This window comes from Alnus glutinosa, chromosome 10, assembly GCF_958979055.1.
Source record: "Alnus glutinosa chromosome 10, dhAlnGlut1.1, whole genome shotgun sequence".
Classification (NCBI taxonomy): domain Eukaryota; kingdom Viridiplantae; phylum Streptophyta; class Magnoliopsida; order Fagales; family Betulaceae; genus Alnus; species Alnus glutinosa.
In genome coordinates, this window is record NC_084895.1 from 5,752,190 (window position 1) to 5,764,529 (window position 12,340).

The window sequence follows — 12,340 nt, forward strand, 5'->3', positions numbered from 1 at the left end:
AAAATATAATCCCGGTCCAAATAAAAAATTACTCCCCCTTTTTGTCACAAATGGACAAAGGGTAAAACAGAGTAATGAGAAAAAACTACACAACAGTTACTCCCCCTCAATGTCTCAGAAGTACAAGGGTAAACAGAGTAATAATATCCATAGACAAAAACGTTCTAAAATTCTAATCAATAGGAAACTAGAGACGAGTTTGCAAGTGGCCCAAAAGAGAGAAACTGAAATCCTCCAAGTATCAAATCCTGCTGATCCATTGAAATCAAGTAACGGAGAGAAATCCGTATAAAAAGCTGGATTTGTACTACTTCGGCTTCTAGCTCAGAAAGCCGGGAACCATGACTGCAAAACCTCAATCTCTTGATTTTGCAAAGCCTGAAACTGATTATCCGAAAATTGGCATCCTCTAAGCAACAGGTCTTTTTTCCTTTTCAAATAAGAACTAGAAGACCCAAGTGACTTCTAATGTAACTACAATGCACACAAACAATAGAGTGAATCTAGGAATACTCTTTTAATAACCCAGGGGAGAGTGGGTGTTTGGATTTGATATTTCTTTATGAAAATTTGTAGGAATTCTTTTCTGGCTTATTTAAGCCAGATTCTATTTGATCTTGCAAAGAGTTACATTTCTTTCATATAATTTGAATTTGTCAATCCAACAAGGTCATCCTGTCCAAAGGAAATTGATCAAGATACCAACTTATCAATGAGAGCAGTTATGATACTTGGAGGTTGGTCATCAAACATATACAGGTGGATCTGGTAAATATCTTAATTAAATTTAACTAGATTTTCGCTGAAGTCATTGGTCATAGGAAAGTAAGAGCAGCAGGGAAGAACCTTGTTTCAGTGGAAAGATAGTGATGACTTTTATCATATAAAAATATCAACTTCTTTTGATTGGGTGGCAGTGGTCAAACAAGATTCATATGGTGTACATACCTTTAAGAATATGATCGAAAATTATATGGAATGATCCAAATAGGAACCCATTATATGCTTCTTTTTGCTTCAACCAATTTATTACTCATGTGTGTGATATTTAACTTTGGTCCTTGTCTTACAGGAGCTGGAGAATATGTTGGTGCCATCTACTCCTCCTCCTGAGCCAAAGTATCAGCTACGCAGAACAACCTCAGCCCCATTCTGACATCTGTATTCATATTGGAAGCTCTGTAGACGTGATGCAGTTGCGGTGCTCTGTTTGGTTTACTTTAAGGTGGATGTAGGCACTCTCCCAATCCTTCTTTGAATGAGCTGTCTTTTGCATTCCTGTGGATGGGTTGCCTCTCCCTATTATGAGATGTTTCTTGTGTCTATTTCTCTGTGAGATCATTTGCGATATAATTTTCAGCACACCGTTGTACTTTTTCACTAATGAGTTTATATAGATGTTTGGTATATAGCCTCTTTCTTCCAGCCACCATCTAATCATCTTAAGTTCAGTTTATGCTCAGTTCTTGTGGATAATTCACCAAGTGAGGTAATCGAAGTGGCTTCTTCATTTTTCTGGTATACCCTGTAAGTATATGAAAAGCTACTTGCTGCACTAACCTCTAGACTCTCTCTCTCTCTCTCTCTCTCTCTCTCTGAATTTGCATGGATGAACTTGGTCTTGAGAGATGTGTGGGGGCTTTTGGTGATAAATAGTCTGACCCTGTGAAATGTTAAAGAATGTAGTTGTAAAATGTAATGGGTTGTGCTGAAGGTGTAGTAATTTTGATCCTAAATTCTAATCAAGGGACAAGGTCACCCATTTTACTAAGTTATGCTGTGATTATGACTATTTGATTGATCTATTGGCTAAGATTTTTCTCTTTACCTAGATTAGATTTCATAATAACTTCTTGATCAATTGGTTACCATGCCCTCTCTTGATGTCTTTTTGATAATGTGGATCCTGAGCTTTAGGGGACAAGGTTGCCAACTTACTTAGTAATGCAGAGATTATGATACTTCACAGGGGCGGATTAATAGCTTTATGTTTTCAACCATTCCATGCATACTTCCTGCTTTCTTGTTTTATTGTTTATGAATAAATAATGCTACTATCCACACCAATTTATCACTTATGTCACACTGGCTGACATGTCGTGTTTTAAGTGGCTAATAATGTCAACCACTTGAAAAAGCGAAAATGTAAGCAGATTAAAACACGTCTTGTCATAGGGTGTGATAAAAATAGCCGTAAAGTGTAGCATTATTTTGATTTTCAAGTCAATTTCTTATACCGAGAAAAAATAAAATAAAAAGTCCAGTTGATTTTGAATCATAATAATAATATAAAATATAATTAGGTCAAATGAAAATGGAATATGTATAGCATTCCTGAAGTTGCAAAAACTTCTTTTTTTTTTTTTTTTTTTTTTTAATGAAAAATTGAAAATGTGTTCGGCTTGATTAAAATTTTGTGCCATACCAAACATCAAAAAAAAATATACAAAAAAATAATTTTTATAAAATGTTTTACGTAAAAACAAACTCATGGTTTTTAATTTGGGTGGATCCATTTAATTTTAGTAAAATGAAAATAAAAAGAAACAAAAAACTGAAAATCAACAAGGGAGATGTCAAATCAAAGATGCGAGACAAGATATGAAGATGGGCGTGCTGTCATTATAAAATGGCCAGAAATTTTTTAGTTTGTAAGAATTTTATACAACCCACGTATAAGATTAACATGTGTTTCTTAACATGTGAGATGTACAAGATGTTTTAGAGTAATGATTCACTACCATCCAAAGATATAACTTTTTATTACCTTGTTTTAGTTATTTATGTGACAAGATGGTCCCCCACTTAAAAATAAACAAAAAACTCAAAAGGTAGTGGGAGACTACCTTGCCACATAGACAAGGTAGTAAAAAGTGGTATCTTTAGTTGATGGTAAATTATTACTCGATGTTTTAATAGCATGTATAAAGGAAGATATTAAAGTGAAGGCCCAAAATGGACGGTTTCTTCCGGAGAAACTGTAGTGGACCTTTAGGGTACGATTGGGTGTATGAATTATTTATTTATTATATTTATATGGTTCAATTCCCGAATATCCTCGTAACTTTCCCTTTGACTCTGCCCTAATCCTCTCAGTTTTAACGTTTTATGTTTGTCACAATCACTCGTTTCTACCAGCTGGATGACGTTTTTACCCTCGACAAAAACTTCTTCTAGATTGTTAAGCAAAGGTATATATGTCAATACGCTATAAGACCATTCTCTCTCTCATTATGGTTACTGTTTCGAAATATAATAAAAGGTCCAAATTTGCTTTAGAATTCTTAAACTCTTGGCCATAATTTTAATTTTTAGATTATGATCGTCTATAATTATTTATCTGAAGTATAAAGAATTCGGGCAAATGATTTTAAAAATCTATTTATGAGACCCATGTGACCGAGTAAGTGATTGAGTAACTCAATTTTTATTTGGTCAAGTGGATCTCATAAATGATCTTTCATAATTATCTGTCCGAATTTTTTTCATATCAAGCAAATAATTATAGACAATCCGATTTTTAGATTAAGTTCTAAAATATCTTGATCCACATTGTATATTTCTTATTGCATTTACTTAAAGTCCGTTTGGGTTTGCGATTTAAAATAACGATTTTAAAATGTGCGATTTGAAAAAAGTGATTTTTAAAAACGCAATTAAGCGTTTGGCAAAATCGCAGTTTAGCCTTTAAAATCGCGAATTTACCTTTAAAATTCTGCGTTTTCAAAAAAGCTTCATCTTATCTGCGATTTGAAAAATCAGATTTTCTGCGTTTTCAAATCGCAATTTTTAAAAACGTAATTTCCAAACGATCTATGTTCTGCAATTTGGTTTAAAATCGCACTTATTGTCTACAAAATCACAATCCCAAACGCACCCTTACTTGACAAAGTATTAGCTGCTAATCAAATGCGTAGATTGTTTTATAATATTTAACTCAATAATGCTTCCCCATTTGCTTCCTTGTGTCCACTCCAAAGCACCCCACGTATTCAGGCAGATTCATAGCACATGCACAGTTGCAGTTAACTCTTCGGATTAGAGATATCGATTGATTACATGATCTTGTTCAAATCACCAACGAAAGTTGAATATATTTTGCACTAACATTCCCATCTTGTGGAAGTATTAATCGGTTCAAACTTCACTTAATTCTCTTAAACTTTCATTATATTTAAAATTACCTTCATAAGATTTTTTAATTTTTTTTCAATTTCACTTTTCCGTTAAATTTTTTTTCTTAAATCCTACCATAAGGGTGTCAAATTCTCAAAATATTAAATACCCATCATATATTTTAAGAAAAAAAAAAATTGTAAAGATTTAGGAGTTGGTTAGTATCTAAAAGAATTTACAAAAATACATACGTCTGAATATATATATATATATATATATATATATATATATATATATATATATATATAAAAGTATGTAAAGAATTTTGACAAGATTTGATGAAAAATCATAATGAATGAATGAAATTAAAAAATAAATACATTTATTTTTTTTTTCAAATTTAAAAAAATAATTACAAAAAGGGCAACAATTTGAAGGGTTAAAGAAAGTTTCTCTTCTTAATTAATTATGAATTGATTATAATTCTCTCTATATGCCTACGTATGCACTTACGTCACTGGTACGCAAGTGACGACAAATTAAGCAGATAGAGACCATTACATATATAATCTATAAAAAGAAGAAGAGGAAGACCATATATATATATATATATATATATATATATATATATATATATACCAAACTTGAGCTTTCTCTCCGACAACAATGGCGTCAGAATCTCCCGATCAGCTCCACTTTGTATTGATACCCTTCATGGGCCAAGGCCACCTCATACCCATGACAGACATAGCCAAAATATTGGCACAGCGCAACGCAGTAGTCACCATAATCACCACGCCGCTCAATGCCGTCCGATTCAATGCCACCATCGATCGCGCCGTCAAATCCGGGCTACCCATCCGGGTTCTCCAGATTCAGTTTCCATATGCCGAGGCCGGCTTGCCGGAAGGATGCGAGAATATAGATTCTCTTCCTTCGCCGGATTTGATCATGAATTTCTTAACGGCGACGAAAATGTTGCAGCAGCCGGTAGAACAGCTGCTTGAAGAGCTGAAGCCATCTCCAAGCTGCTTAATTCCTGCTAAACAATTTCCGTGGACGGCTGAGACGGCGCTCAAGTTTCACGTTCCGAGAGTTTCATTCGACGGGACAAGCTGTTTCAGCCGCTTGTGCTTTAACAGTTTGCATGTTTCCAAAGTGTACGAGAATGTTTTGTCCGACACAGATACTTTCGTAGTACCCGGTTTGCCGGATCGGATTGAACTCAGAAAAGCTCAGCTGCCGCGAGCGTTCAATCCAGGACCAAACGATAAAGATATGAATGTTTTTCATGAAAAGGTGAGGGAAGCTGAAGCGGAAGCATATGGAGTATTGGTAAACAGTTACGAGGAGTTGGAACCGGCGTATGTCGAGGGATACCGGAAGGCAACAGGGCAGAGGGTGTGGTGCATTGGCCCGGTGTCTCTGTGCAGCCAGGAGGACATGGACAAGGCTGCCAGAGGTAATCTCAAATTATCACCGTTTATTAGCATAATTAAATTGATTTATTTTTACATGTCCATATACGATAGGGATGAGAATTCACATCCGTTTCATTAAGTGTGAGATTCAAATACGTAACTTCTGTTTTACGAGGCGTGATCATAACCAAATTGTTACTGTTTATTAGCTTAAGTTGATTTTTAATAAATACTACAGTTTGAGATTGCTTTAAAAATCTTTTAAAAATTAATTTTAGTATGTAAAAGTTTGTGTAAGATAAAAATGGATCCGTTGGATAAAAAACTTACTAATTAGAAGAAAAAAAAAAACCCAAAAACTGTGTTTTGAGAAAGGCTTGAAATCAGGCTGGCTGCTTATTTATTTTTTTTTTTTTTTCTTTTTTTTTTTTCTTTTTTTTTTTTAAAAAAAAAGGCTTTTCTATAGACAAAAAAGTACTTGCGTGAGGGCTCAAACAATATTGCTATTTTGCACCACTAAGTTGATAGGAAATATTAAATTTAATCAATATTCTACGAGCTTGTTTAGGATTGCGTTAAAAAGTTAAAAAATGACTGTAGTACATAAAAAGCTGTGTTAACAAATATGAATCATTTTGGTCAAAAAAAACTTAAAAAGCAATTCTTTTGGAGTTTTTCTGCTCTAAAAACAAGACGAAAATTATGTTTTGTAGAAAGCTTGAAATTCAGTTTTGCCTAAAATGCTCGTTCAGGCTTTTCTATAAACAAAAGTTCTATTTCTCAACGCAATTTCAAACAGGCTCTAACACTCTCTACTATGTGACTCTTCCTTACCAGGTTAGGCTTAACACATGGAATATTTAATTGAAAAGGGAGGTGAATCACCAAGATAAAATTTGAACTCAGATTTTATGTTCTAATATCATGTTAAATCACAACTTATCCTAAAAGAATAATTAAAGCAATAGGAATTGAGAAATTTAATTATTTAATCAAGAGAAGCGATTGTTTGTATTAGAACATTCCCTTTTAGTCTCAAACTTTCATTTAATAGGCGATGTCCAACATTATAAATAATTAATTGAAATGAGAGAAAAATGATGGAGACAAAATTCGAGGTCAGAACTTCTACAGTTCTACTTCAATACCATATTTATGGGGGGTGGCCGCGTGGCCTCCCCCGACCAGCGGGGGTGGCCGCGCGGTCACTCCCGACCCTTGGGGGTGGCCGCGCGGCCTCCCCCGGCCACTGGGGGTGGCCGCGCGCCACCCCCGGTCACCTCCGGGGGTGGCTGCCAACCGGCAGCCACCCCTGCATCATTTTTTTTTAATTTTAATTTTAATTTTTTTAAAAAAAAATTATTTATTTATTTTTTAATTAAATAATCAATAAATAATAAATTATTATTATTTAAATTATTATTTTACACAACTTTTCAAAATACCAATCATTATACACAACTTTTTAAACTTTCAATCATTTTTTACCATTAAAATATAATATTTTTCAATCTCGAAATTCAACATCCAAACACAATTTTTTACCTCGATATTTGGAAATAGAATTAGAATTCAATTCTAATTCTCAAAATTCAATACCCAAACGCAAACCACCTCCTTTATCTCAAAAACTGAAGTTAAAGAGTATAAATTTAATCATTTAATGGATAATTCTAACAGGTAACAAGGCCTCCATGGATGAAAACCAGTGCTTGAAGTGGCTCGATTCATGGCCACTAAGCTCTGTAATCTACGCATGTCTAGGAAGCCTTAATCGCCTAACACCTCCACAGTTGATGGAGCTTGGTTTAGGCTTGGAAGCATCGAACAAGCCTTTCATCTGGGTCTTACGAGGATCATATAAAAGCAAAGAAATGGAAAATTTGTTATTAGAAGACGGTTTTGAGGAAAGAGTAAAAGGAAGAGGTTTGATAATCCATGGCTGGGCACCACAGGTTCTGATACTGTCACATCCTGCGATTGGTGGGTTCTTAACACACTGTGGCTGGAATTCTAGCCTGGAAGGGATTTGTGCCGGCGTCCCAATGATGACGTGGCCGATGTTTGCCGAACAGTTTCTCAATGAGAAGTTGATCGTGCAGGTGTTGGAGGTTGGCGTGAGGGTGGGAGTTGAGTTGGCTCTGACATGGGGGGAGGAAGAGAAGTTTGGGGTGGCTGTGAAGAGGGAAAATGTTGAGGAGGCTGTGGAGAAGATAATGGGTGAAGGAGAACAGAGAGAAGAAAGAAGAGAAAGAGCAAGAAAGCTTGCAGAGATGGCAAAGAAGGCAATTGAAGAGGGAGGGTCTTCTTTTTTCAACATTACTCTACTTCTTCAAGATATCAGGCAACAAGCACAAAAGCAAAAAAATAAGTAGTCAAATACATGAAATGTGATTCTCTTCGTGTAATTAATTCATGTAATTAAAACGATACATGAAATGTGATTGTGTGTGTGATTCCCCTCACGTAATTAAAATGATATATGAAATGTGATTCTCTTCATGTAATTAAAATGAATAAAAAGTGTATGTGTACATGCGGCAACCAAAATTTACGCGGTCTATAATGAAATAAAGCTCCCAAATAGTAGTAATACGTGAAATGTGATTCCTTTCATGTAATTAAAACAAATAAAAAGTGTGTGCGCGGGCGCGGGCGCGCCTACAGTGAAATAAGGCTCCCAAATAGTAGTAATACATGAAATGCGATTCCCTTCATGTATTTAAAACGATACATGAAATGTGATTGTGTGTGTATGTGATTCCCTTCACGTAATTAAAACGAATCAAATGATACATGAAATGTGATTGCCTTCATGTAATTAAAATGAATAAAAAGTGTGTATGTGTGCGCCCCTTCATGTAATTAAACGATACATGAAATGTGATTCTCTTCATGTAATTAAAACGAATAAGAAGTCTGTGTGTGTGACAACCAAAATTTTGGCGGTCTACAATGAAATAAGGCTCCCAAATAGTAATAGTTTTGATAAAAAAAATTTATGGTTAATCTAAGGATAAAGTTCACATATCCCCGCCTCGAATTACTACCTAATTGACAATGACCCCCCAAACTATAAAAAATTGTCATTAATGTTCCCCCAATGAAACAAATTAAATACTAAAAATTAAAAAAGAAACTAAACTTTAAAAAAAAAAAAAAAAACTTAAAAAACATAAAAACTAAGGGTGGACAAATTTAAAAATTTAAACATTTAAAAGTTTTTAGTTTTTTTTTTTTCTAAATTAAAATATTTGTTTTTTTTTTCAAAGAAATTAAAAAATTTCTTTTTTTTTTCTAATATATATAATTTCGATTTCTTTTTGAGAAAATATTGAAATTTTTCATTTTTTTTTTTTTGAAAAAACCTTTTTTGAATTTATAGGATTATTTTTGTCTTATTTAAAAAAAAATAAAATTGTAAGATCATTTTTTGTCATTTTGCGGGCCTTTGAGGGACATTGACAACTTTTTGGTAGTTTGGGAGTAACATTGTCCCAATTAAAAGTTTGGGGAATACTGTTAATTGAATGGTTGTTTGAGAGGGGATATGTTGACTTTTCCCTTAATCTAAAAAATTGACTGTTTGTGCAAAAACAATTAAAACTCCTTCCATAAAAATAACAATAAAGAACAATTAAGGCCCCTATTATGGTATACTTCCTTTTTGAAGAAAAAAAAAAAAAATACACACTCACAGAAATACAGTCTCTTCTCTCTATATGGCTGACTAGACTCTTCCACACACATAAACACAAATCTAAAAATTAAAATATAAGAAAAATGCTTTTTAAATTAAAAAAATACAATATAGAAACTATAATAAATATTAGTTAATTAATAGATAAATATTAAAAAGGATCTTAGTTAAATTTGTTACCTTAGGCCTCAAAATCTATCATGCCAGCTGTGTTTCTTTGGAACGCAACCCAAGCGTTACACATGGGTGGAACATTTACAAAAAAATGTCACTATTACATTTGAGCTTGGCAGGACACTCTTAACATGATAAATAAGATATTTACTAATTTATTCATTTTTATTTTCTGTTCCTTTGGAGAATAAAAAAGGTCACTATTATTTATGAATTAATTTACTTGGCTTCATTTTCTTTTGAAGAGTTGAATCATGGAATAAAATGAATTCAAGCACTTGCCTTTGGACATACCCCACAGGAATGCAACAAAGAAGAGTGTAGGGAGAGGATTATAATTTTGTAATAATTGCAAAATGTGGACTCTCCAGAAGTCCAAAGTGCCCTCAGTATTGATTTTCCTTTGGACTCAAAAATCACAACAGATATATGTGCTCCCATTTTTTGGGGTGTCTTTGATATGCTATTTCCCAAATCTCAACCAAGTGTCAAGGCCTTGCTTGTTGCAATTGAACTAGTGTGTAAGATTTTGCTATTGTTATAACTCCACTATTAACTAATAAATCTCTCTTCAGCTCCTTAGAGAGCTCGGCTGGGATTCAACTTCATATGATATTGTCTTAAAATCCCAAACGTCTCCTCAAGGTCGACTATTTGTTCCTCTCGATCGACTTTGATGCTCTTTACCAGAATATTGTCGACGTAAACTTCCATATTCCTTCCTATTTGCCTTCGAAACATTGTGTTGACAAGCCTCTGATATGTCGCCCCCACATTTTTCAGGCTGAAGGGCATGATTTTGCAGCAATACAACCCTCATGTTTTGATAACAGTTCTGATTTGATCAATGCTACAAAATGTTTTTCATGAAATGACTTCATTCAAGTTACAAAATGTTACGAGGCTTAATGAATGTAAATGAAAAAGAAAGAGCGGAGGATGTGCGTTGGTACCGGAGCTAAAGGGCGGAGGCAACCATCTTGTTTGATCCGCTGAGAATGGCTCACTACTAGTCACTAGAGTACACCATAATTTATCGAGTGATGTTCATATTCTAGATGTGGCTCCACTTATGGCCACGGGAATGGAGCCAAGATCATAGTGATTGCCAACCCTTCCACATAAGGTGTAATTGTGTGTCGGGCACTCAAGAGTTTAAAGGAAAATGAAGATTTATGTGTGTGTGTAAATGTTTTTAAAGGAAGATATTATGAAGACAAGATTTTTCTTAAGTTCTCTTTATGAAGAAATTAATGTAAAGTTTCTCTTTTAAGGTAGAAGACAATGTTTTCAAGCATATATAGTTTTTCGAAGAATAGTTTAAAAATCTTGTTTCTTATGTTGAATAAAGTGTTTTCAAGGAAAATGTTTTAAAGAAAATATTCTTAACCAATCAATTTTAAATTGGTTGGAAGTATTACTTACTGAGTTTTTTCGCTCATTACTTTTGTTTTCTTATTTCCAGGTTAGGTTGAGATGCAATGAGAGACCGAATGCAACTTAGATGGTGGATTTCATTTCATGATTTAAGATTAATCTCTTTATAATATGATTAAATCTCTTTTCAGGCAGTTTTATGCCATGTTTATACCTTTAGGTTTATGCATTTATGTTTAATAAAGGTTTTTAAACTCATGGATTTCATATGTTCATAAGTGCTATATTCCTATTTATGACTTTTGCGCTTCTAAGACTTCTAGGTTAAAAAACCTAATCTTAGTATGTTGGGAGCATGACAGCTTTGATGCTTAAGTTAGTATGAATCAAATTGAATAACTTAAAGGAAAGCAAAGGTAGTTTGCAAAGGAAGGGGACGAAAATCCCCTTTTACTTGATGTCTACTGCCTTTTATAACAGATTTTGTCGTAATCGTCTGTCATGTGTTACGCCTTCATTGGAGACTTCTCTGTTGCAGTATTCCCTACATCCCACAACTCCTCTATGCGATTACCTCATGTAGGGAATCATGAGCACAGTTACTGACGTGCCAAAGGAGTGGATCCAGTGCGGTACGATGCAACTGTTCTTGAGTCGGTATCAGGTTCACAGGGCCAACAAGTCCCAATAGGCAAGCGGTTGAGAAACTTTGGCATCTAGTATTATTTTTCTTAAATCACTATGTTGATGTAGACACATATAAATAAATAGATGTGGGGATCACTTACCAAGAGTTTTAAAGTCTTTATTTTTATGAATCCTTGTTCATTAGGGATTAAAAGTATTTATTCCAAAAAATTAGGAATTCTTCTCCATTAAAGATATGAGTCTTTACTTGTATTAATTATGAATCTTTATTTGTATCAAATAATATTAGGATAAGGCTTGTAGCTTATTTAAAGGCAACTTGTTGCCTTATCTTGGCAAAAGTGTGTTTTGGCGAATACAATTTTTACAGAGAGGTTTCTCATGTTTTTCTAAGTTTTCAATCTCTTGCATCAACAACCAAATGTTGATACATTTATTGCTGGTATTTTCGTGAATCAACAAGTTTAATAAAGGGTTTTGCTTTTGGTATTTATGCGCAAATCAACAGATTCAAGTTCGTTTTTTTTTTTTTTTTTTTTTTTTTTTTTTTTTTTTTTTTTTTTTTGTAAAAATCAAATTTGGTCCTTAGGTTTTTATGTGATTATTTAGTCCTTGAGTTTCAATTTTGAAAATTACGTCCTTATAAAGAAGCGTTTTGCCTTTGGAATTTGTATGCAAATCAACGGATTCAATATTGTTATCTTGTTTTTTTTTTTTGGAAAAATAAAATTTAATCCTTGAATTTTCAATTTCGAAAATTACATCCTCATGTTTGTCTCTAGTCTCAAATAAGTTTCCGTGAACTTACCATCTAACTAATTGAAAATATGTCATGTGACTCTCGTTTGACATGTCGTAACCGTACGTGTCAATAGGTTTAAGAACCCAAATTTGAGAACGGATG

At 33.7% G+C, this 12,340-nt stretch overlaps 2 protein-coding genes across 4 annotated transcripts in view; one reads left to right on the plus strand and one right to left on the minus strand.

Moving 5' to 3' along the window:
• LOC133880715 (ubiquitin-like-conjugating enzyme ATG10) overlaps positions 1-12,340 on the minus strand; it is a 66,194-nt gene that overhangs the window by 15,206 nt on the left and 38,648 nt on the right. The window lies entirely within an intron of this gene.
• LOC133880700 (UDP-glycosyltransferase 73C4-like) lies at positions 4,761-8,007 on the plus strand. The gene is made up of 2 exons (XM_062319691.1): positions 4,761-5,578; positions 7,218-8,007. Exons 1-2 carry the CDS (start codon positions 4,783-4,785, stop codon positions 7,910-7,912), a joined length of 1,491 nt encoding a protein of 496 aa, XP_062175675.1. The 5' UTR covers positions 4,761-4,782; the 3' UTR covers positions 7,913-8,007.

Excerpts from the sequence above, each read along its gene's own strand:
- LOC133880700 (XM_062319691.1), top strand. The coding sequence starts at position 4,783 with ATGGCGTCAGAATCTCCCGATCAGCTCCACTTTGTATTGATACCCTTC. Across the intron at positions 5,579-7,217 it reads CATGGACAAGGCTGCCAGAG|GTAACAAGGCCTCCATGGAT; the intron begins GTAATCTCAAAT and ends TAATTCTAACAG.